The 25336-nt window shown below is 36.1% G+C and overlaps 1 protein-coding gene across 2 annotated transcripts in view; it reads right to left on the bottom strand.

The window, feature by feature from the left end:
• CLGN (calmegin) overlaps positions 1 to 25336 on the bottom strand; it is a 59770-nt gene that overhangs the window by 1556 nt on the left and 32878 nt on the right. For both annotated transcript variants that reach the window (XM_032857268.1, XM_032857258.1), the window contains exons 8-14: positions 23212 to 23401; positions 10430 to 10543; positions 10104 to 10254; positions 8080 to 8295; positions 6870 to 6995; positions 1597 to 1765; positions 451 to 551 (exon numbers count right to left, since the gene is read on the bottom strand). In XM_032857268.1, the coding sequence (XP_032713159.1) occupies positions 451 to 551; positions 1597 to 1765; positions 6870 to 6995; positions 8080 to 8295; positions 10104 to 10254; positions 10430 to 10543; positions 23212 to 23401 (1067 nt within the window). The remainder of the gene's footprint in view (positions 1 to 450; positions 552 to 1596; positions 1766 to 6869; positions 6996 to 8079; positions 8296 to 10103; positions 10255 to 10429; positions 10544 to 23211; positions 23402 to 25336) is intronic.

The following is a 25336-nucleotide window of genomic DNA, read 5'->3' as shown; positions in this document are numbered from 1 at the left end:
CCCAATGAATGAAATATTACAAAATGTGACAATAAATTATTCAGACCATGAGAATGTTTTTATAATGGGTCTAAAGAAAATTGTCTTGTAATAAAGAAAATTACCTTTTAAATATTCAAATGGTCTGTTTATTACGATTTTCAACAGACTAACGATAAAGACATAATTTTTTACAGATGCAGCTCTATTTTGTAAACCCCAGGCTTACTATATACTTTTTCTTATCAGGCATTAAGAGGATATAAATTATAGCATTTTCGTACATTCTTTATGAATACATTTTAAAAACAATATGGAGGCTCTTATGAAAGCTTAGAGAAATATGGCCAAATTTTGTACAGTAGGACCTTGAAAAGATTCCCTGTAAACCAGACAGTTTCATTAAGATAATTTTTATGGGTAACAATCGTACATAAAATCTAGTTTATTTTCTGTTAAAGACTTGTTTACCTCATCCTCTGATCCAGACTTATTTGATTTATTACCCTCTTCTTGTCCTTCTATGATTTCAATTTCTTCTTCACTCTTTTCTCCAGGTTCACCTTCCTCTTCTAGAATACAGATTTTTATTATAGGCAAAGACTTGAGTTAGAATTTTGCTACTGAGAAGTATTAAATACAAGGGGATTTATTTAAATTCTGATATTTAAAGGCAATTTCTATCATGAGAAAATTCTAAAAAATTAATTGCAAATATTATTTTACAACATTTTATAAATAAATCATATTTGAGGGAAGAGACAGGTTTAAGAAGTTCTTAAGCACTCAGTTTACATGTAATATAAAAGGCAAATATATATATGTATATATATGAACACATACGTATACGTATACGTATGTAAATGTACGTGTGTATTTTTTGGAGGGTATGATTTTTAAGTCAACTGTTTCATCAACTATTAAGTTAAAAACAGTGCTCAAGACATAAATTGTAAGGGGCTCGGTCTGGAGCCTGTCTTGAGACACCTGGCAAATAGCGACAGTTTTATTGCTACCTAGATGAGTGTAAACAGATCTCAATGGAGACCCACCAAAAAGTCTTAGTTCTTCAGTTTGAGCATTTTTAGGAGTATAGCATAGGGTGTGAAGGGGGCATATGATTCAGCAGTCCTTTTGGGCCATTAAATTATTCATTCGACATGTTAAACTATCTGAGGAACAACAGCCACTAAAAGACTTGGTGTTAATTTTGTGGCCACCATTTACTGCCTTAAACCTATTTCTCTCCTATAGAGGCTGTTCTCTCTGTGCCTCCCATCTCAGCTACATTCTTGGAGGCAAGAAAAGCCCCTTCAAAACAGCTACAACATGTGGGATGCATACTTGCTCTTAAATCTCTCTCTTCATAGAAAACAAGAACTGTAAGCAGGATGGCTGCTCAGGGTACAGCACCCAGGCAGGGGCCATTACTCCTCTCTGCCACAGTCGCAGGCTCACAGTGATTCAGATGGTAGATATTTGACAATAAGTGTAATAGCTAGTGTTTACCAGATAATCTTCCCTTTTTACGAATTTGGCTCAGGGTCCCCATTGTAACTCACTATCACTATCCTACCTTTGGCTACCTACCTACCTACCTACCTATCATAATCCTACCTTTCTCAGGAGTTTCAAGAGTTTCACCATCACTTTGCTTTTCTTCTTCTTCCAAGTCTACTGGTTTCTCCAAGGCAGCTTTCTTTTCCTTCACTTCTTGCTCTAGTGCTCCTTTTGTTTGTGGTTTACATATGTCAGTTTTTTTATACTCTGAATCTTCGTATTTTTTCTGTGGTAGTTTAATAAAAACTATTTTTAGTAAAAACAAAGTTCTATTTTTTAAAAAAAATTTTTTGGCAATAACTGATATAAACACATTGAATCAGCAGTAAGAACTCATAGGAAATTTAGCTTATCACTTTTAAGAATCACTCACTCAAACCTGTCCACAGAGACCTGGCAGGCCAGATAAGACTGACATGATATATTCAGGGTGCTAAATGAGAAAAATATGCAGCTAAGAATACTTTATCCAGCTAGGATGTCTTTCAAAATAGAAGAAGAGATAAAAAGCTTCCAGGACAAACAAAAAGTAAAAGAATTTGTGATCACCAAACCAGCCCTACAAGAAATATTTAAAGGGACCTTTTGAGTGGAGAGCGAGCCCAAAAGTAACATAAACCAGAAAGAAACAGAGACAATATACAGAAACAGTGACTTCACAGGTAATGCAATGGCACTAAATTCATATCTTTCAATAGTTATTCTGAATGTAAATGGGCTCAATGCCTCCATCAAAAGACAGAGGGTATCATATTGGATTAAAAAAGCAAGATCCATCCATATGCTATCTGCAAGAGACTATTTTAGACTCAAAGACCCCTCCAGATTGAAAGTGAGGGGGTGGAAAACCAATTTTCATGCCAATGGACATCAAAAGAAGCTGGGGTGGCAATCCTTATAACAGACAAATTAGATTTTATTTTTTAAAAAGATTTTATTTATTTGACAGAGAGAGAGAGAGAGAGAGAGAGAGAGAAAGCCCAAGCAGGAGCAGCAGAAGAGGGAGAGGGAGAAGTAGGCTCCCCACTAAGCAGGGAGCCCACTGTGGGGCTCATTCCCAGGACCCTGAGATCATGACCTGAGCGGAAGGCAAACACTTAACCAACTGAGCCACCCAGGCATCCCGACAAATTAGATTTTGAACTGAAGACTGTAATAAGAGATAAAGAAGGACACTATATCATAATTAAAGGGTATAGCCAACAAGAAGATCTAACAATTGTATATGTTTATGCACTTAACATGGGAGTAGCCAATTATATAAGCCAATTAATAACAAAATCAAAGAAACACATCAATAATAATACAATAATCGTAGCGGAATTTAACATCCCCCCTCACTGCAGTGGACAGATCATCTAAGCAGAAAATCAACAAGGAAACAAGGACTTTGAATTACACACTGTACCAGATGGACTTCACAGATATATTCAGAGAATTCCATCCTAAAGCAATACACATTCTTCTTGACAGCACATGGAACATTCTCCAGACTAGATCACATACTGGGTCACAAATCAGGTCTCAACCAGTACCAAAAGACTGAGATTATTCCCTGCATATTATGAGACCACAATGCTTTGAGAACTCAATCACAAGAGGAAATTTGGAAATAACTCAAATACATGGAGGCTAAAGAACATCCTACTAAAGAATAAATGGGCCAACCAGGAAATTAAAAAAGGGTTTTAAAAAATTCATGGAAACAAATGAAAATGAAAACACAAATGTTTAAAACCTTTGGGATGCAGCAAAGGTGGCCGTAAGAGGGAAGTATAAAGCACTACAAGCCTTTCTCAAAAAACAAGAAAGGTCTCAAATACACAACCTTACCTTACACCTAAAGGAGCTGGAGGAAGAATAGCAAATAAAGCCAAAACCCAGAATGAGAAGAAAATTAATAAAGATCAGAGTAGAAATCAATGGATTAGAAACCAAAAGAACTGTAGAAAGGATCAATGAATCTAGGAGCTGGTTCTTTGAAAGAATTAGTAAGATTGGGGCACTTGGGTGATTCAGTCTATTAAGCATCTGCCTTCAACTCTGGTCATGATCCCAGGGTCATGAGATTGAGCCTCAGGTTGGGCTTCCTGCTCAGCAGGGAGTCTGCTTCTCCCTGTCCCTCCACCCCACTCATGCTCTCTCTCTCACTCATTCTCTCTGTCTCAAATAAATTAAAGAAATAAGTAAGATTTTTAAAATTAAACAAAAAATTAATATGCCCCTGGCCAGACTTGCCAAAAAGAGAAAGGCCCCCAATAAATAAAATTATGAATGAAAGAGGAGAGATCACAAACAACACCAAAGAAATACAAACAATTTTAAGAACATATTATGAGCAATTATATGCCAAAAAATAAGCAATCTGGAAGAAATTGATACATTCCCAGAGATATATAAAGTATCAAAAAGGAAATAGGAAGAAACAGAAAACTTGAACAGGCCAATAACCAGCAAGAAATTAAAGCAGTAATCAAAAATCTCCCACCAAACAAGAGCTCAGAGCCAGATGGCTTTCATGGGGAATTCTACCAAACATTTAAGGAATTAATACCTACTCCTTCGAAGCCATTTCAAAAATAAAAATAGAAGGAACACTTCCAAACTCATTTTCTAAGGCCAGCATTACCTCGATCCCCAAAACAGACAAAGACCCCACCAAAAAGAAGAGCTACAGACAAATATCCCTGATGAACGTGGATGCAAAAATTCTCACCAAAATACTAACCAATAGGATCCAACAGTACATTAAAAGGATTATTCACCACGACCAAGTGGGATTTATTCATGGGCCGCCAAGAGTGGTTTAACATCCACAAATCAATAAATGTGATACATTGCATTAATGGAAGAAAGGACAAGAACGCTATGAACCTCTCAATAGATGCATAAAAAGCATTTGACAAAGTGCAGCATCCTTTCTTGATTAAAACTCTTTACAGTGTAGCGATAGAGGGAACACACCTCAATATCATAAAAGCCATATATGAAAAGCCCACAGTGAATATCATTCTCAGTGGGGGAAAAACCGAGAGCTTTTCCCCTAAGGTTAGAACATGGAAGGGATGTCCGCTATCACCACTGCTATTCAACACAGTACTAGAAGTCCTAGCCTCCAGCAGTCAAACAACAAAAAGAAATAAAAGGCATCTGAATCAACAAAGAACTCAAACTCTCACCCTTCACAGATGACGTGATACTCTATGTGGAAAATCCAAAAGACTCTACCCCCAAATTGCTAGAACTCATATAGGAATTCAGCAAAGTGGCAGGATATAAAATCAATGCATAGATATCAGTTACATTTCTACACACTAACAATGAGACAGAAGAAAGAGAAATTAAGGAGTAGATCCCATTTACAACTCCAATCAAAACCATAAGATACTGAGGAATAAACCTAACCAAAGATACAACAGATCTGTACTCGGAAAACTAGAACACCCATGAAAGAAACTGAGGAAGACACAAAGAAATGGAAAAACATTCCACGCTCTTGGGCTGGAAGAACAAATACTGTGAAAATGTCTATGCCAACTAGAGCAATCTATACATTCAATGCAATTCCTGTCAAAATACCATCAACTTTTTCACAGAGCTGGGACAAAGAATCCTAAAATTTGTATGGAACCACAAAAGACCCAGAATAGCCAAAGGAATGTTAAAAAAGAAAACCAGAGTTGGAAGCATTACAATTCCGGACTTCAAGTTCTATTACAAAGCTGTAATCAAGATAGTATGGTACTGGCACAAATACAGACACATCGATCAGTAGAACGGAATAGAGAACCCAGAAATGGACCCTCAACTCTACGGTCAAAGAATATTGGACAAAACAAGAAAGAATATCCAATGGAATACAAGACAGTCTCTTCAACAAATGGTATTGGGAAACTTGGGACAGCCACATGCAGAAGAATGAAATTGGGCCATTTCCTTACACCACACACAAAAATAGACTCAAAATGGATGAGACCTAAATGTGAGACAGGAATCCATTAAAATCCTAGAGGAGAACACAAGTTCTGTGACCTCAGCCACAGCAACTTCTTGCTAGACACGTCTCCAGAGGCAAGGGAAACAAAGGCAAAAATGAACTATTGGGGGACTTCATCAAGATAAAATTTTTGGCACAGCAAAGGAAACAGTTGACAAAACCAAAAGACAACTGACAGAATGGGAAGAGATATTTGCAAATGACCTATCATATAAAGGGCTAGTATCCAAAATCTATAAAGAATTTGTCAAACTCAACACCCAAAGAACAAATCAGCCAATCAAGAAATGGGCAGAAGACATGAATAGACATTTCACCAAAGAAGACATCCAAATGGCCAATAGACAAGAAAAAACGCCCAACATCACTCAGTATCTGGGAAATACAAATCCAAACCACAATGAGATACCACCTCACACCAGTCAGAATAGCTAAAATTAACAAGCCAGGAAGTGACAGATGTTGGTGAGGATGGGGAGAAAGGGGAACCTTTTACACTGTTGGTGGGAATGCAAGCTGGTGCAGCCACTTTGGAAAACAGTATGGAGGTTCCTCAAAAAGTTGAAAATAGAGCTACCCTGTGAGCCAGCAGTTGCACTATTGGGCATTTACCCTATAGATACAAATACAGTGATCTGAAGGGGCACCTGTGCCCCATCATTTACAGCCCCAGTGTCCAAAACAGCCAAACTATGGAAAGAGCCCATATATCCACCAACAGGTAAATGGATAAAGAAGATGTGGTGTATATATATATACACATACATACATACATACACACACACACACATACATATATACATACATACACACATATATACATACACATACACACACACACACACAAAATGGAATACTATTCAGACATTAAAAAAAATGAAATCTTGCCATTTTCAGTGAAATGGATGGAACTGGAGGATATTATGCTAAGCAAAATAAGTCAATCAGAGAAAGACAATTATCATATGTAGAATTAAAAAAACAAGGCAGAGGATCATAGGGGAAGAGAGGAAAAAAATGAAACAAGACAAAACCAGAGAGGGAGACAAACTGTAAGAGATTCTTAATCATCAGAAACAAACTGAGGGTTGCTGGAGGGGTGGGAGGCGGAGGGATGGGGTAACTGCTGATGGACATTAAAGAAGGGCACACGATGTAAAGCGCACTGGGTGTTCTATAAGACTGAGGAGTCACTGACCTCTACCTCGGAAACTAATAATATATTATATGTTCATTAACTGACTTTAAGTTAAAAAAAAAAGAATCATTGCTCAATAGAACACCTAAACACTGAGAGATTTATTTTAAGTTGAAGGAAATTCAATTTCTTTACCTTGACTTTTCTTGGCCAACAAAATGAAGCAATTAATGCTATTGGAAGCCCTGCTGTCACAAAATAAACGAACCAAAGCCATGGGCGCTCTTCAGCAGCTGCCATTAACTGTTTAAATATACCAGGCTATATAGAGGAAATGAGCATGAAAATGAAATTCAGATTTTATAAACATTAACTGGGAAATACCACCTACAAATCACCAACTTATTTTACACAGGTGTTGTATATTAAGGAGTGATGAACTTGTAGGCTAAAATATTCTATTTTCTCATCTTATACACTACAGTTTAAACTCCACTAGCATCTATCAAGTAGTAATAGAAAATACATCTATCAGCAAGAATTATGAAAACTTTATTTTTTTGGTAAGCTTAAGGATAGAACTACTCTTTATGGATATATTATCTCCTTCATTTATAAGTATACAATGCTCAATAATTCATTCTGGTTCTGTACTTTTAAAGAACTTATTAATAAGATCAACCTGGAAATTATGGTTTTCATTTTTTTATTAAGAAATTTCACACACAACCTTCAGTGAGGAAACTGTTTCTCTCATTAAAATAGAATCTAAAATCATTAAGTGTCTAAATTTAAAAAGTCTCAAAATGAAAACCCCTTTACCTACTCTTTTGATGGCTTTTGCTAATGTCCAAAGAAATCAAATATAAGGTATTTTTCTTTACAGAAATTGATTTTAAAAATACACTCTCCAAGATGCATTGTGTCAAAATATTTAGCTTAATATTTCTAAACAGTGTTAAGATTTGAGTAAAAAAATACTGGAACACAATTTAATAATAATAAATTTTAAAATCCTCTGTACTCCTCTAAATGAAAAATTTTTTAAATAAAGAATAATATTTATATCACTGTAACCACTAGGCCGTGAATTGACAAGGTGATCAGGATATTAAGTAGTCTCCTTATAAATAGCAATTTATAAATATAAATATAAATATAAATTATAAATAGGTAATTAAATCCCATTATGCTATCATAATTTAATGAAGACATACGAATATATATAGTCCATGATACAGTTCATGATGAAGTCGTGTCATAATATAGAAAGGCTAAATATTTTATCAGCAAATTTATTTAAGTACATTTAGTAATTATTGCATATACTTTACCTTTTAAGGGCCATTTGTATAACCTATAACCAGGACGAAATCCTATGACTACTCTATGGTAAATACTGTACCTCGTTAGCATTTGCTACCATTATCTTCACTCCCCAACCATCTGCAGCCCAGCGATCTGCTATTTCCTTTTCCGAACAGATAATAAAATTATCAAAGTAGATATCAGAGGTCATAGACCAAAGCTCTAAACCAAGAGCGCGGAAAGAAGTCAGAAGAAATGGATGATCATCTTCAAAATAATCTGGATTAGGAATTTTTCGAGGACTCCAGATTCCCTGGAAAAAAATAATAAAGAAAAAATAATTTAAAGACATTTTCAAATAAAATAATCTCATTATAAATGCTATTGAAGAAGTCACTGTTGTCAATGGGGCTCCTGGGTGGCTCAGTTAAGTGTCCAACTCTTGATTTTGGCTCAGATCATGATCTCAGAGTCGTGAGATGAGCCCCATGTTGGGCTCCATGCTGGGCATGGAGCCTCCTTGGCAATCTCTCTCCCTTTCCCTCTGGCCCTTCTGTCTCGCTCTCACTCTCTCAATAAACAAACAAATAAATAAAGTAGAAAGTCATTGCTGTTGAATGAAATCAGCAGTACTAATTGGAGAAAAAAGAAAACGTTAACAGATACTAACTCATTAGCAAGTCGTTGGAAATAAGAACTTGGTTCTTCTCATTCTATACACAATGTTCTCTATGAATAAACTGCAAAAACAGGCAAAGGGAAAATCCAACACACACAGAAACTTGAGTAATTAAATTTCACAAGTAAGCGATACTATTTTAGACAAGTTTTTTTATACTCAGTAAAGTTATTCCAAGCAGGAAGTCATCAAAATTACACAAATCAGAGAGATCACTGTATGGTAAATATGAAGCCACTTGTTTTGTTTTTAAAAAAATTTTTATAAGGTACTTTTTTATAGATTTTATTTATTTATTTGAGAGAGAGAGAGAGAACACACACAAGTACCAGGGAGGGGCAAAGGGAGAAGGAGAAGCAGACCCTTCACTGAACAGGGAGCCTGATGCAGGGCTCAATCTCAGGACCCTGAGATCATGACCTGAACTACAGGCAGATGGGAAGCCACTCCTTTTAATATATACCCATGAGGGGCATCAATTATCAGTCATGGTTGAACCTCAGAAAAAAATTCAACGTAAAAGTTCCTGATTGACTGATTAAACTCAACCAAATAAAAAAATTCGACAATATGATTACTCACTCACTCCTCCATCATATATGTCTATTCTGTACCAGGCACTACGCCAGATGCTAGGGACCGAGTGATGATCAACAGAGACATGATTCCTCAATTAAATTTAAAGTAATGAGGGAGGCAGACATTCAACAAAGAAGTTACCAAAGTACTGAGTCTATGATAAATGCTAAGAAGAAAAAGCTATAGTAAACAAATGGAATATGTAACTGCATCCCTATAATAAATATTAGAAAATGTTAAAGAATAATTAGATAAAGCTAGAGGGTTAAAAGGATAACATAGAGATTTCTACCCCAAAATCTAGGTATACTCAAAAGATACCTAATTCATATTTTAAAAAATCCAAAGTTTAATAACACCAGAAAATAAGAAGCATATTAATTAAACACAGGCATCAATTACTAAAATGTACAGTGTGAGGTCTCCTGCACAGAGCTCATTTCTTATGTTTAATTCTAAAATAGAACTTGATTTCAGAGTAATCATCAACTACCAGGGAAAAATACAGTGTGTAGTGATTGATCTTTAGTGCTTAATATTATCCCCCCAGAAAATTACATAAAGAATATTTTACTATTTTTTTTTAAGTAAACTCTATGCTCAATGGGGGGCTTGCACTTAGAATGCAGACATCAAAAGTCACATACTTTATGGACCAAGCCAGCCAGGTGCCCCAAGAATACTTTACTTTTTAAATATAAATTAGTTGGAGTCTATTTTCCTTGACTTCTTAAGATAGTTAATACATACTATCACAAATCAAATTTCTAAAAGTTAATATAGCGTTATCAGTAACTAGATATATAATGGAAGTATCACAGCATTTTAAACCGTACTGTGGAATTGGAACAAGTGGTTTTTACCTGGTAGTTAGGATTATCTATCATCGGTGGTCTCCACACTCCTTTGTATTTGGGGTTATCTATCAGCGGAGGTGTCCACTCACCACACCCAATTCGACATGCTGGATTAGAAATACGAGGTGCCTCCCATTCTCCATCCATGTCTTCATTCCTTAGGAAATCAGAAAAAATTTCAGCATAAAAGTTCCACAGATGAAAATGTGTATCTACACATTTACAGTGACCTCAAGTACAGCGACCTCAAGTCTCTGTCAGTCATATGAACTAGTAACAAAAAGCAAGTAAGTAATGTATGAAATTAACATGTGAAGATGAAGAATGTTTACCAGTCATCCGGTTTTTCAGCATTAGGATCTGGAATAAATTTTGGTTCATCATCAAGCCAGCCATCAGGTTTAACAACACTTAAATCTTCTATTTGGGCAGGTTCACTTTCATCCCTATAAAGACAGTATTTTGTGCCAAGCATTAATTATTCAAAAAGTTTAAAAATGAGTATGTTACAAAATTCGTAAGACACCAAAAGTCATTTCCTACCCTCTGTCTTTGGACCTACTACCACCTCCATCTCTCATCTACCAAAATCTTCTGCTAACTTGTCACTTTCTTGTATATATTCCCCGGTGTGCTCCATGCATACACACACAATTGTATATATTCAAATAATTTTATTTTCATGTAGTTGAAATTTACTGATATTTCTTTTATGATTCTCAATTTTATGTCATGTTTGAAAATGTCTTCCCTACTTCAATATTATTTTTTGTCTCCATATTTAATTCTAGTAATTTTGTATTTTCATTTGAAAATAACACTTAGAAAACAAATTCTAGAGTATATAATTATAGTAAGTACTGAATAGAACTACTAATTTTAATTTTCATCTTTATAGAAAAATTGAAATTTTAAACAAGAGGTTACATTATGATTTTTTAAACAAACCAAAGTAACAAAATAAACTCAAATAATCAACTATCTATATGTAAAGACTTGTACTTGCCTGACATCAATGTTACCCAGTCTGTCTGAGCTCAGAGTAACTAGAATTTAAAATTTAAGGAAGTATTTCTTTTAGCAGTTTATAAAACAAATTCTAATATGTATCACCAATCAGAAGAGGTTTATTATAAGCAGTTTCTCTCATTTAAAGGCAAACTTACTTCTCAGCCTTACTTTTCATGGATAGACAAACATGAAACAACATAAGAAAATCCACAAGGAGAGATGTTGTCCTCCCTTTGTAAGTATGAATTCATGAAAGTTATATATTAATAAATGACAATTTTTTAAAAACCATACTGTTCTTCCTACCTTGTCAAAGCTGCTTCCCTATCATACTATTTGCTTGAAAGCAAAGACATTTTTATTACTAATCAGAATCTCTCTTTATCTATAAGAGAGTTAACAAGTAAATACTTTTGGTTGTCCAGTAATACCTACTCTATTTCTGAGTAGGTAGTAAGCCCAACTTTTACAAACAAACAAGAACTTGAAGAAATAGGAGTAGACATTTTCCAAAATGAAGCAGAGAGAAAAAAATTGGTTTAAGAAATGAATTGATCCTCAGCGACCTGTGAAACAATATAAAGCAGTCTAACATACATTTACATGGTGTCCCAAGAAAAGAGATGGGAAGGCACATATATTCAAAGAAATAATGGCCAAATATTACCCAAATTCGATACAAACTATACAGCCACATCCCCAAAAGTCAAAAGCAAGGCAAACACACACACACCCCCAAGGTACAGCAAAACCAAACTGCTGAAAATAGTAACAAAGAATCTTAAAAACAAACAGTACAAAATTACATATTAGATAAAGAAGTAAAAGGATGAGAACAGAAACAATACAAGACTCAAGACAACTCAAGAAATGATTGTTTTAAAATAATCATAAACCTATAATTCATAGGGAAAACATCCTTCAAAAATTAAGGTAAAATAAATTTTCAGGGCGCCTGGGTGGTTCAATGGGTTAAGAATCTGCCTTCAGCTCAGGTCATGATCTCAGGGTCCTGGGATGGAGCCCCGCATCGAGCTCTCTGCTCAGCAGGGAGCCTGCTTCCCCCTCTCTCTCTTGCCTGCTGCTCTGCTTACTTGTGATCTCTCTCTCTCTCTGTCAAGTAAATAAATAAAATCTTTTAAAAAATAAATTTTCAGATAATTACAATTTAAGAGGATTCTGTGACAGCAGACATGTACCACAATATGTTAAGAGAAGTTTATCAGAAGAAGGAAAATAGGGGCACCTGGGTGGCTCAGTTGTTAAGCGTCTGCCTTCAGTGTGGGTCATGATCCCAGGGTCCTTGGGATCGAGCCCCACATTGAGCCCCACATCGAGCCCCACAACGAGACCCATATCGGGCTCCCTGCTCAGCAGGGAAGCTGCATGTCCCTTTCCTTCTGCCTGCCACTCCCTTTGATTATGCTCTCCCTTCTCTCTCTCTCTCTTTCTCTGTGTGTAAAATAAGTAAATAAAATCTTTAAACAAAAAAAGGAAAATAATAACAGATTAAAATCTTTAACTACACAAAAGAAGAGTGTCAGAAAAGATAACTAAATAATAGAACTTTCTCCTAATAACTGTCAGATTAAAAGATGCTGACTGAAGAATAAATATGTGTGACCTTCATAGTATAGATAGAGGAATTAAATGTATGATAATAGCACAAAGGATGGAAGGAGGAAAATATAAGACCCTTTAAGATTAAAGTAGACATAAAGTAGTAAAATGAGAGTAGACTGAAATAAGTTAAGAGATGCATATTGTAAACCCTAGAGCAACACTAAAACAATAAACCACAGAGGAAAAGGTAATATGTCAATAGGAAAGAAAAAATAAAAGACTAAAATAAAACAAGGGAACAAAAACTCCTGAAAGCAAACCCAAGCGGATTACTTAGCCTGGCCCCTGATAAGGGCGGGGCAATTCCGCCTCCAGCAAAGACACTTGAGAATCACTACAACAGGCCCCTCCCCCAGAAGATCAACAAGAAACCCAGCCAAGACCAACTTCACTCACCAAGGAGAACAGTGGAATTCTAGAGGAGGAGAAAGCAAATCTTATCTGGACAAAATGAGAAGGCAGAAAAACTCATCACGAAAAAAAGAACAATAGGCAGTACCAAAGGCTGGGGACCTAATCAATATGGACATTGGTAATATGACAGATCTAGAGTTCAGAATGACGATTCTCAAGGTTCTAGCCGGACTCGAAAAAGGTATGGAAGATATTAGAGAAACCCTCTCCGGAGAGATAAAAGCCCTTTCTGGAGAAATAAAAGAACTAAAATCTAACCATGTTGAAATAAAAAAAGCTGTTAATGAGGTGCAATAAAAAATGGAAGCTCTTACTGCTAGGATAAATGAGGCAGAAGAAAGAATTAGTGACATAGAAGACCAAATGACAGAGAATAAAGAAGCTAAGCAAAAGAGAGACAAACAAATACTGGACCACGAGGAGAGAATTCGAGAGATAAGTGACACCATAAGACGACACAACATTAGAATAATTGGGATTCCAGAAGAAGAAGAAAGAGAGAGGGGAGCAGAAGGTATATTGGAGAGAATTATTGTATAGAATTTCCCCAGTATGGCAAAGGGAACAAACATCAAAATCCAGGAGATGCAAAGAACACCCCTAAAATCAATAAAAATAGGTCCACACCCCGTCACCTAATAGTAAAATTTACAAGTCTTAGCAACAAAGAGAAAATCCTGAAAGCAGCCCAGGAAAAGAAGTCTGTAACATACAAGTGTAAAAACATTAGATTGGCAACAGACTTATCCACAGAGACCTGGCAGGCCAGAAAGAACTGACATGATATATTCAGAGCACTAAATGAGAAAAACATGCAGCCAAGAATACTATATCCAGCTAGGCTATCATTGAAAATAGAAGGAGAGATAAAAAGCTTCCAGGACAAACAAAAACTGAAAGAATTTGCAAACACCAAACCAGCTCTGCAGGAAATATTGAAAGGGGTCCTCTAAGCAAAGAGAGACCCTAAAAATAGTAGATCAGAAAGAAACAGAGATAATATACAGTAACAGTCACCTTACAGGCAATACAATGGCACTAAATTCATATCTCTCGATAGTTACCCTGAATGTTAATGGGCTAAATGCCCCAATCAAAAGACACAGGGTATCAGAATGGATAAAAAAACAAAACCCATCAGTATGCTGCCTACAAGAAACTCATTTTAGACCTGAAGACACCTCCAGACTTAAAGTGAGAGGGTGGAAAACAATGTACCATGCTAATGGACATCAGAAGAAAGCTGGGGTGGCAATCCTTATATCAGATCAATTAGATTTTAAGCCAAAGACTATAATAAGAGATGAGGAAGGACACTATGTCATACTCAAAGGGTCTGTCCAACAAGAAGACCTAACAATTTTAAATATCTATGCCCCTAACATGGGAGCAGCCAACTTTATAAACCAATTAATAACAAAATCAAATAAATACATTGACAATAATACAATAATAGTAGGGAACTTTAACACTCCCCTCACTGAAATGGACAGATCATCTAAGCAGAAGGTCAACAAGGAAATAAAGGCCTTAAATGACACACTAGAACAGATGGACATCACAGATATATTCAGAACATTCCATCCCAAAACAACAGAATACACATTTTTCTCTAGTGCACATGGAACTTTCTCCAGAATAGACCACATCCTGGGTCCTAAATCAGGTCTCAACCGGTATCAAAAGATTGGGATCATTCCCTGCGTATTTTCAGACCACAATGCTCTGAAGCTAGAACTCAATCACAAGAGGAAATTTGGAAAGAACCCAAATACGTGGAGACTAAACAGCATCCTTCTAAAAACATGAATGGGTCAACCAGGAAATTAAAGAAGAATTGAAAAAATTCATGGAAACAAATGATAATGAAAACACAATGGTTCAAAATCTGTGGGACACAACAAAGGCAGTCCTGAGAGGAAAATATATAGTGGTACAAGCCTTTCTCAAGAAACAAGAAAGGTCTCAAATACACAACCTAACCCTACACCTAAAGGAGTTGGAGAAAGAACAACAAAGAAAGCCTAAACCCAGCAGGAGAAGAGAAATCATAAAGATAAGAGCAGAAATCAATGAAATAGAAACCAAAAAAAAAAAAAAAAAAAAAACAATAGAACAAATCAACGAAACTAGGAGCTGGTTCTTTGAAAGAATTAATAAGATTGACAACCCCCTGGCCAGACTTACCAAAAAGAAAAGAGAAAGGACCCAAATAAATAAAATCATGAAAGAAAGAGGAGCGATCACAACCAACACCAAAGAAATACAAACAATTATAAGAACATACTATGAGCAACTCTATGGCAAATTCAACAATCTGGAAGAAATGGATACATTTCTAGAGACATATAAACTACCAGAACTGAACCAGGAAGAAATAGAAAACCTGAACAGACCCATAACCAGTAAGGAGATAGAAACAGTCAACAAAAATCTCCAAACAAACAAAAGTCAGGGCCAGATAGCTTCCCAGGGGAATTCTACCAAACATTTAAAGAAGAATTAATTCCTATTCTCCTGAAACTGTTCCAAAAAATAGAAATGGAAGGAAAACTTCCAAACACATTTTATGAGGCCAGCATCACCTTGATCCCAAAACCAGACAAGAATCCCATCAAAAAAGAGAATTACAGACCAATATCCTTGATGAACACAGATGCGAAAATTCTCACCAAAATACTGGCCAAGAGGATCCAACAGTACATTAAAAGGATTATTCACCACGACCAAGTGGGATTTATTCCAGGGCTGCAAGGTTGGTTCAACATCCACAAATCAATCAATGTGATACAACACATTAATAAAAGAGAGAACAAGAACCATATGATACTCTCAGTAGATGCTGAAAAAGCATTTGACAAAGTGCAGCATCCCTTCCTGATTAAAACTCTTCAAAGTGTAGGGATAGAGGACACATACCTCAATATTATCAAAGCCATCTATGAAAAACCTACTGCAAATGTCATTCTCAATGGAGAAAAACTGAAAGCTTTTCCACTAAGGTCAGGAACACGGCAGGGATGTCTGTTATCACCACTGCTATTCAACATAGTACTAGAAGTCCTAGCCTCAGCAATCAGACAACAAAAAGAAATTGAAGGCATCCAAATCAGCAAAGAAGAAGACAAACTATCACTCTTTGCAGATGATATGATACTATATGTGGAAAACCCAAAAGGCTCCACTCCAAAACTGCTAGAACTTGTACAGGAATTCAGTAAAGTGTCAGGATATAAAGTCAATGCACAGAAATCACCTGCATTTTTTTACGCTAACAACAAGACAGAAGAAAGAGAAATTAAGGAGTCAATTCCATTTACATTGCACACAAAACCATAAGATACCTAGGAATAAACCTAACCAAAGAGGCAAAGAATCTATACTCAGAAAACTATAAAGTACTCATGAAAGAAATGGAGGAAGACACAAAGAAATGGAAAAATGTTCCATGCTCATGGATTGGAAGGATAAATATTGTGAAAATGTCTATGCTACCTAAAGCAATCTACACATTTAATGCAATCCCTATCAAAATCCCATCCATTTTTTTCAAAGAAATAGAACAAATAATCCTAAAATTTATATGGAACCAGAGAAGACCTTGAATAGCCAAAGGAATATTGAAAAAGAAAGCCAAAATTGGTGGCATCACAATTCCAGACTTCAAGCTCTATTACAAAGCTGTCATCATCAAGACAGTATGGTACTGGCACAAAAACAGACACATAGATCAATGGAACAGAATTGAGAGCCCAGAAATAGACTCTCAACTCTATGGTCAACTAATCTTCGACAAAGCAGAAAGGAATGTCCAATGGAAAAAAGACAGTCTCTTCAACAAATGGTCCTGGGAACATTGGACAGCCACATGCAGAAAAATGAAATTGGACTATTTCCTTACACCACACACGAAAATAAACTTAAAATGGATGAAGGACCTCAATGTGAGAAAGGAATCCATCAAAATCCTTGAGGAGAACACAGGCAGCAACCTCTTTGACCTCAACCGCAGCAACTTCTTCCTAGGAACACCGCCAAAGGCAACAGAAGCAAGGGCAAAAATGAACTATTGGGATTTCATCAAGATCAAAAGCTTTTGCACAGCAAAGGAAACAGTCGACAAAACCAAAAGACAACTGACAGAATGGGAGAAGATATTTGCAAACGACATATCAGGTAAAGGGCTAGTATCCAAAATCTATAAAGAGCTTAGTAAACTCAACACAGAAAGAACAAATAATCCAATCAAGAAATGGGCAGAGGACATGAACAGATATTTCTGCAAAGAAGACATCCAGAGGGCACATGAAAAAATGCTCCACATCACTTGGCATCAGGGAAATACAAATCAAAACCACAATGAGATACCACCTCACACCAGTCAGAATGGCTAAAATTAACAAGTCAAGAAATGACAGATGTGGGTGAGGATGCGGAGAGAGGGGAACCCTCCTACACTGTTGGTGGGAATGCAAGCTCATGCAACCACTCTGGAAAACAGCATGGAGGTTCCTCAAAAAACTGAAAATAGAGCTACCCTATGACCCAGCAATTGCACTACTGGGTATTTACCCTAAAGATACAAATGTAGTGATCCGAAGGGACATGTGCACCCAAATGTTTATAGCAGCAATGTCCACAATAGTCAAACTATGGAAAGAACCTAGATGTCCATCAACAGATGAATGGATAAAGATGTGGTATAGATACACAATGGAATACTATGCAGCCATCAAAAGAAATGAAATCTTGCCATTTGTGACGATGTGGATGGAACTAGAGCATATTATGCTTAGCGAAATAAGTCAATCAGAGAAAGACAACTATCATATGATCTCCCTGATATGAGGAAGTGGAGATGCAATGTGGGGGGTTTGGGGAGTAGGAAAAGAAAAAATGAAACAAGATGGGATCGGGAGGGAGACAAACCAGAAAAGACTCAATCTCAAAAAACAGACTGAGGGTTGCTGTGGGGAGGGGGGTACAGGAGAGGGTGGTGGGGATATGGACATTGGGGAGGATATGTGCTATGATTTGTGCTGTGAAATGTGTAAACCTGGCGATTCACAGACCTGTACCCCTGGGGATAAAAATACATTATATGTTTATTTAAAAATTTAAAAATTAAAAAAATAAAATAAAACAAAATAACTCAATCTAAAAGAATTCAGGAAAAATATTTTCTAAAGTACAGAATATATGGGACAAACAGAAAACAAGTAGGAAGAAAACAAGTACAATTTATCCAACCATAATAATAATTACATTAAATGTAGATGGTTTAAAACACTCCACTTAAAAGACAAGACCATATACAGGTTGCCTACAAGAAAATCAATTTAAAAAATAAAGGCATATATAGGTTACAGGTAAATAATGGAAAATAATATTCAATGGAAACATGATTTAAAAGAAAGCAGGACTGTTGACTCAGTATGAGACTAAAGCAGATGTTAAGACAGAGTATTACAAGAGTTTATAAAGAAGGATATTATTCGTTCCCCAAATTTCCTTCAAGAAACATATTGATCATGTAACCAGCAGCAGTAAATGTTCTTTCACCAAATTAAAAACAAAACAAAACAAACAAAAACAACAAAAAAGAAGGACATTATTCTATAATAATAAAGCAGTCAGTTCCTCAAGAGGTCATGAAATACTGCAAATAGATATAGTAACAGATCTTCAAAATACATGAAGCAAAAATTAACAGAACTCAAAGGAGATACGGACAATTCCATCATTGTAGTTAGAGATTTTAATATTCTTCTCTCAGTGAGAGAACAGACTGAAAACCAATAAATATATAGATGCATTCAACCACACTGATGTAATTGACATTTGTAAATTTTCTGACAATAGCATTAAAAGTTGGGAGTCAAAATGAAAATTATATCTGGGAAATCCCAAATAATTGCCACCGAAGCAACACATTTAAAAACACATGGATCAAAGAAAAACATCACTAATGAAATTAGAACACAACATGAACTGAATGTTCTTGTAAGTAACATATATTTGTGAAACATAGTCAAAGCAGTGTTTAGAGAAAATGTACAGCTACTTCTACCAGGAGAGATTTTCTAACTTAATAAGGCCAAAAAAAATATAAATAAATAAAAATAAGCAATAATTTGCTTCAAGGTAAGAAGAAGTAACAAAATCTTAAAAAGGTCAATAGAGGGGAAAAACTAAAACAAAAGCCAGTTCTTCTGAAAGATCAATAAAATTAATAAACTTCAGGGTGTCTGGGTTGCTCAGTGGGTTAAGGAGCTGCCTTCAGCTCAGATCATGATCCCCGGGTCCTGGGATAGAGCCCCGCATCCAGGGTCCCTGCTCAGCGGGGTGTCTGCTTCTCATTCACCCTCTGCTGGTCCTCCTGGTGCTCTCTCACTTGCTCTCCCACTCTCTCAAAGAAATAAATAGAATCTTAAAAAAAATTTTAATTGATAAACCTCTAGTTAGATACATTAAGAAAAAATGCAAATTACCATGTTAGAAATGAAAGAAGGCTCATCAGTACAGATCATTACAGACATGATGACAAGAGGTGTTGAAACAATTAGACATCCATATTTTTAAAAAGTAATCTTGTTTTAGATCTCACACTACATACAGTTAACTTAGAACAGAGTTTTAGTGACTTGTCTAGAAAAAAGTGCAAATCTTTGTGGCATTCATTTGGGCAAAGATTCCTTAGGTAAGACACTAAAGTCATGAATCATCAAAGACAAATATTGACAAACTGAACTTCACGAAAATTTAAAACTCTGTTCTCTATTAAGAAAATTAGGACCATCCTCAGAGTGAGAGGAAATATCTGCATGATGCGTATCCGTATTAATTGACTATTGCTGTATAAACACAAAATTTTGGGGCTTAAAATAATGTTTATTACTGTGGTTTCTGAATCTGGGTACCCCTTCCTGCGTCCTCTGCTTAGGGTCTCTGACAGGCTGGAGTCAAGGAATGTGCCAGGACTGCAGTCATCTCGGACTGAAGCAGGCTGCTTCTGAAATAGGTTCCAATAATCCCTGCCTCCCGGTACTCATGCCCACATGTGCTCCCCTCTCCTTGAGTGTAGGTTGGACCTAAGAACATGCTACTAATGAACAGAAATTACTGATGTGATGTTACTTCCAAGACTGAGTTATAAAAGGCCATCTATTAGTTTCCTGAGGTGCTATAACTACAAACTACAAAGTACCACAAGCTACAGCCTTAAAATGACAGAACTCCGGAGATCAGAAGTCAAAGTTCTGAGAGGGCTCAAGGCTCTGGGGGAGGATCCTTCTTTGCTTCTCCTTAACTTCTAGTGGTGCTGGCAATACTTGCCATCCGCTGGCTCGGAGATGCATCACTTCAATTTCTGCCTTAGTTGTCACATGGTGTTCTCCTTATGCATATCTGTCCAATTGTCCCTCTTCTTCTAAGAACACCAGTCACATTGGATGTAGGGCCCATCCTAATTCAGTATGACCTCATCTTAATTATATCAGCAAAGATCCTAATTCCAAACAAACTCATAATCATAGGTTCTGAGTAGATATGGGTTTCTGGAGAACACTGTTAACCCACTATGAACTGTGACTTCCATCTTCTCCACACTCTCTCTTCCCTCACTTTTACTTCCTTGAAGGGAGCTACTATATTGTGAGCTACACTATGGAGAGGCCTCGACTACAAGAAACCAAGGGAGGACTTTGGCCAACATCCAGCAAGGAACTGAGTCTCTCTCTGTGGAGAGGTCTAGATTGCAAGGAACCAAGGGAGAACGACTCTGGTCAACATCCAGCAAGGAATTGAGGCTCTCAGTCCAACGATGACAAGTCAGCCCCTCAACAAATGGAACGCTGCCAAAACACACGTGGTGGGGTTGAAACTGGATCCACTCCCAGTTAAGCCTTTTAGATGACCACAGTTTCAGCTGACATCTTAACTGTAGCCTGTGAGAAACCCAGAGCCAGAAGACCCAGCTAAGCTGTTCTCAGATTCCTGAATCACAGAAACTGTGAGATAATGCCTCAAGCTGCTAGGTTTTGGGATAATTTGTTATAGAGCAAAATGTAACTAGTAAAATACATGTATCCAGAATATAAAGAACTTCCATAACTCGATATAAAAAATGACCCAATTAAGACAAAAAAATTGAAAAGATACTGGATCAAAGAAATGATATGAATGGCAAGTGAGTGAAAAGTGGCTCAACATGATTAGTTATCAGGGAAATGCAAACTAAAACTACATTAGATATCACTACAAACCTTTTAGAATAGCCAAAGAAAAACAATAATAAACAGATCAAATACAAACTTCTAGCTATAAAATGAGTTAAGTCCTGGGAATGAAAGTACACCATATGACTACAGTTAATAATCCTGTATTGTGTATTTGAAAGTTGCTAAGAGAGTAGACCTTAAAATTTCCCATCACACACACGCGTGCAGACACACACACACACACACACACAAATTTGTACCTGTGTGGTAATGGATGTTAATTACTTAATGTGCTCATGATTTTTGAATTTACACATATATCAAGCCATTATGTTGTACACCTAAACTGATACAATGTTATATGTCAATTACATCTCAGTAAAAAACAGGTAAGACCAAATGCTGTACATGTATAAGAGCTATAATTCTTACTTAATATTGGTGCGGATGCAAAATGGTATATCCTTTTGGAAAATTTTGACAGTTTCTTAGAAATTTAAACATATACTTACTATATAATCCAACAATCCCTCTCCTAGGTATTTACCCAAGAAAAAGGGAAAATTATGTCACACAAAGCCCTGTCCACAAGTGTTTATAATGGCTTTATTCAAAATTGCCCCAAACAGGAAACAACCAAAACTTTCATCAATGTGTGACTGGATAAACAAATTATAATAAATCCCTAAAACAAGACTAACTACTGATATAATCACAAATATGGATGAAGTTCAAAACATTTCTTAGTATGGTGTATTATATTGATTGATTTTCAATATTAAACTAACCTTGCAGTCCACCTGGTTAGGAAATATTGTCCTTTTTCTATTTGCTGGATTCTAATTGCATGTTTTCTATAAGATTTATCAAAGTATAATTTTCATATGGACTAGTTCATTTATTTTAGACATATAGTTCTATGTGCCCAAACACTAAACATATGGCTATTGTAAGCCCAGTAATCATTAACTGAAAAGACTAACTATATAAAATATACACAAACATATATGATAAAGATTAAACTAGAATTAAAATTAAAGTGTTGGTGCTTTAGAGTCATGGAATTCCACCCTCTACACACACACAACACACAGCATTGGAAACAAAAAAAAAATACTGAAAAAGGTAAGAAAATTAAAAATTAATTAAAATGAAAATTAAGATACTTAAAAAGCAAGGATTTACATGGGGGGTTAATGTGGTAGGAGAAGAGTAAATGAAACAAGTTGGGATTGGGAGGGAGACAAACCATAAGTGACTCTTAATCTCACAAAACAAACTGAGGGTTGCTGGGCAGAGGGGGGTTGGGGGGGGGTTATGGACATTGGGTAGGGTATGTGCTATGGTGAGTGCTGTGAAGTTTGTAAACGTGGAGATTCACAGACCTGTACCCCTGGGGGAAAAATATATATATATATATATGTTTATAAAAAATAAAATTATAAAAAAAAAAAAAAGCTTCACAATTCCCCCCCAAAAAAAAAAAAAAAAAAAGCAAGGATTTACGAAATCTATTTTGGTTTTCTTTGGAGGGGAAGGGCAAAGAGAGAGGGAGAGACAGAATCTAATGCAGGACCCATGCCCAGGGCGCAGCTGGACAGGGAGCTCAATCTCACAACCCTGAGATCATGACCTGAGCCAAAATCTAGATTCAGATGCTTAACTGACTGAGCTACCCAAGTACTCCTACAAAATCTATTTTAGGAAAGTATTTCACCCAAAATAGTCAAAATAAGTAATTTTAATGTTTAAAAGAGAATGCTTTACTGGTTGTAAACTTCACTTACATGGAATATCTCATTACTGAATTACACCAACTAATCTTTGCTACTGAATTCTTTACTTACCAGTCTTCTGGTTTGACAGCAGAAGGATCAGGGATTTTAGCTCTTTCATCCCATTCATCAGGCTTTTTATCACTGGGATCTTCAATTTCTTTGGGAGGATTGATAGGAGGAACCACATCTTCTAGTAGGCTTCCTTGGTTTACAACTATTTGATCAATTAATACTTCAAATGTGTCATCTGGATTCATCACTAAAGACCAATTTAAATATATTACACTTATCATAATGACTGACATTTTAAAGATAATCTTCTAAATAAGAAAGCCACCCTATATTTCATGGGTAAATTTTTTTCTCAACCAGAAATCGAGGAATTACAATGCATTAAAAATCAAAATATGCTAAGATCACTAGGTAGAATGTTTTCTAAAACCAAAGATAAAATTTTGTCTTAAGTAAATTAAGTTAATGAAATGCTCCATTACTTCTCAAATAAAGAATATCCAATAGCTCGCTCAGTTTGGGACCCTCACAACCAGTCAGCTTCACTGTTTTATAATTACAGAATGCATTCCAATCTTCTTCAGTATTTCAAATAACTTTTTTGAAACTATCTCAAACTTCAAAATTTGTAAATGTACTACAAAGAACTTTTCTCATGAACCACTTGAGAGTAAGTTACTGACCTCATGCACATCATCCCTGTGTGTTTTAATGTCTGTTTCCTACAAACGAAGACATTCTCCTATATAAACCCCAATCTAGTCACCAAAATCAGGAAATTCACACTCATACATGACTACCACTTCCTAGAAAATTTTAAAGTTCACCGGCACTTCAAATTCAATGATTCATACATTGTAGTGTAAAATATCTTAAGGTTGATTGAAAATATACAAGCTTAAACTTAGGTCTGTTTGGAGGTGAATTCCAGCTCTCTAAAAGTTCCCAAGCCAAAAGTTTCATAATGAACCCCGCCTTCCATTGTAATGACAAAATAAAAGTTCTTGCCTCCTTCTGTAAACTTGGGGGGTCACTGGGTAAACTGTATGTCTTTGGAAAGAATGGTAGATGAAAATGATGCCTAACATTTGCTTTCAATAAGCTAGGGAAGTAGGAACTGTCAACAAATGTTGGGATCATCCTGACTTAGTCAGTGGGCTACCACTTTCTGAAGAAATGGTTCTGAAGCAAAAACAATCTCCAGAGGTTTCAGTCACAATAGTACCAAGTTACTTATAGCAAAATCAAAAACTACAATCCATACGCAAACTCAAATAATGCAAACACCATTTTCTCCCTTCTCTCTCTCTCTCTCTTTTTTTAATTTGACAGACAGAGATCACAAGTAGGCAAAGAGGCAGGCAGAGAGAGGAGGAAGAAGCAGGCTCCCCATGGAGCAGAGAGCCCGATGCAGGGCTTGATCCCAGGACCCTGGGATCACGACCTGAGCTGAAGGCAGAGGCTTAACCCACTGAGCCACCCAGGCGCCCCATCCCTCCTCTTTTCCTCCAATATTTCTTCCTCTATTACAGCTGAGATTATAAAACTGTATTACCATGCAAAGGAAAAAGTCAAGATTTAGGCAGAGCTAAGATCTTAAGTGTAAAAAAGTACTAGATTCTTCCCAATTCAAAAAAGGTATTTCTCAATAAAAATCTTGAAAACAATGTGCTGAATAAAATTTGCAACTGAAATTTTTAGAAATTACAGTTAAAACAAAAAAGCATGTGACAAATACTCATATGTGGAAAAATATCTTTGTCTAAAACTATACTAAATATTTAAAATGAATTTACAGTAACAGGCCTTGGATTATAAAGCATTTTAAGGTACTCTATATGGTTCTTAGAACAACTACAAAATGATGTTGTAAAAATACAACAGTAGTGCAGAAAAGTTTTTAAAAAGTCACTCAATAATCCTAGTACGACAAAGTTTTTGTATGTAGTAGTAAGAACACAAACGTTTATGAGTTAGACTTGAAATTCAATTCTAGTTACTTTTATTTCCTAGAGCAAGTTGCTTAACCTAAGTTAAGGTAAAATAAAGAGAAACTGCTCACCTCACATGATGGTTCTAAACAAACGATCAAGCACAGAGTACAGTAGGTCCCTGGCGACTAATGAAAATTAGTTCTTTTTTTCTAGTCTTTCTATTCGCATAATTTGTCTAATGGCCCCCA

Source organism: Lontra canadensis, unplaced genomic scaffold, assembly GCF_010015895.1.
Source record: "Lontra canadensis isolate GAN:19392208 unplaced genomic scaffold, GSC_riverotter_1.0 scaffold1, whole genome shotgun sequence".
Classification (NCBI taxonomy): domain Eukaryota; kingdom Metazoa; phylum Chordata; class Mammalia; order Carnivora; family Mustelidae; genus Lontra; species Lontra canadensis.
This window is presented reverse-complemented; position numbering and strand designations above follow the sequence as displayed.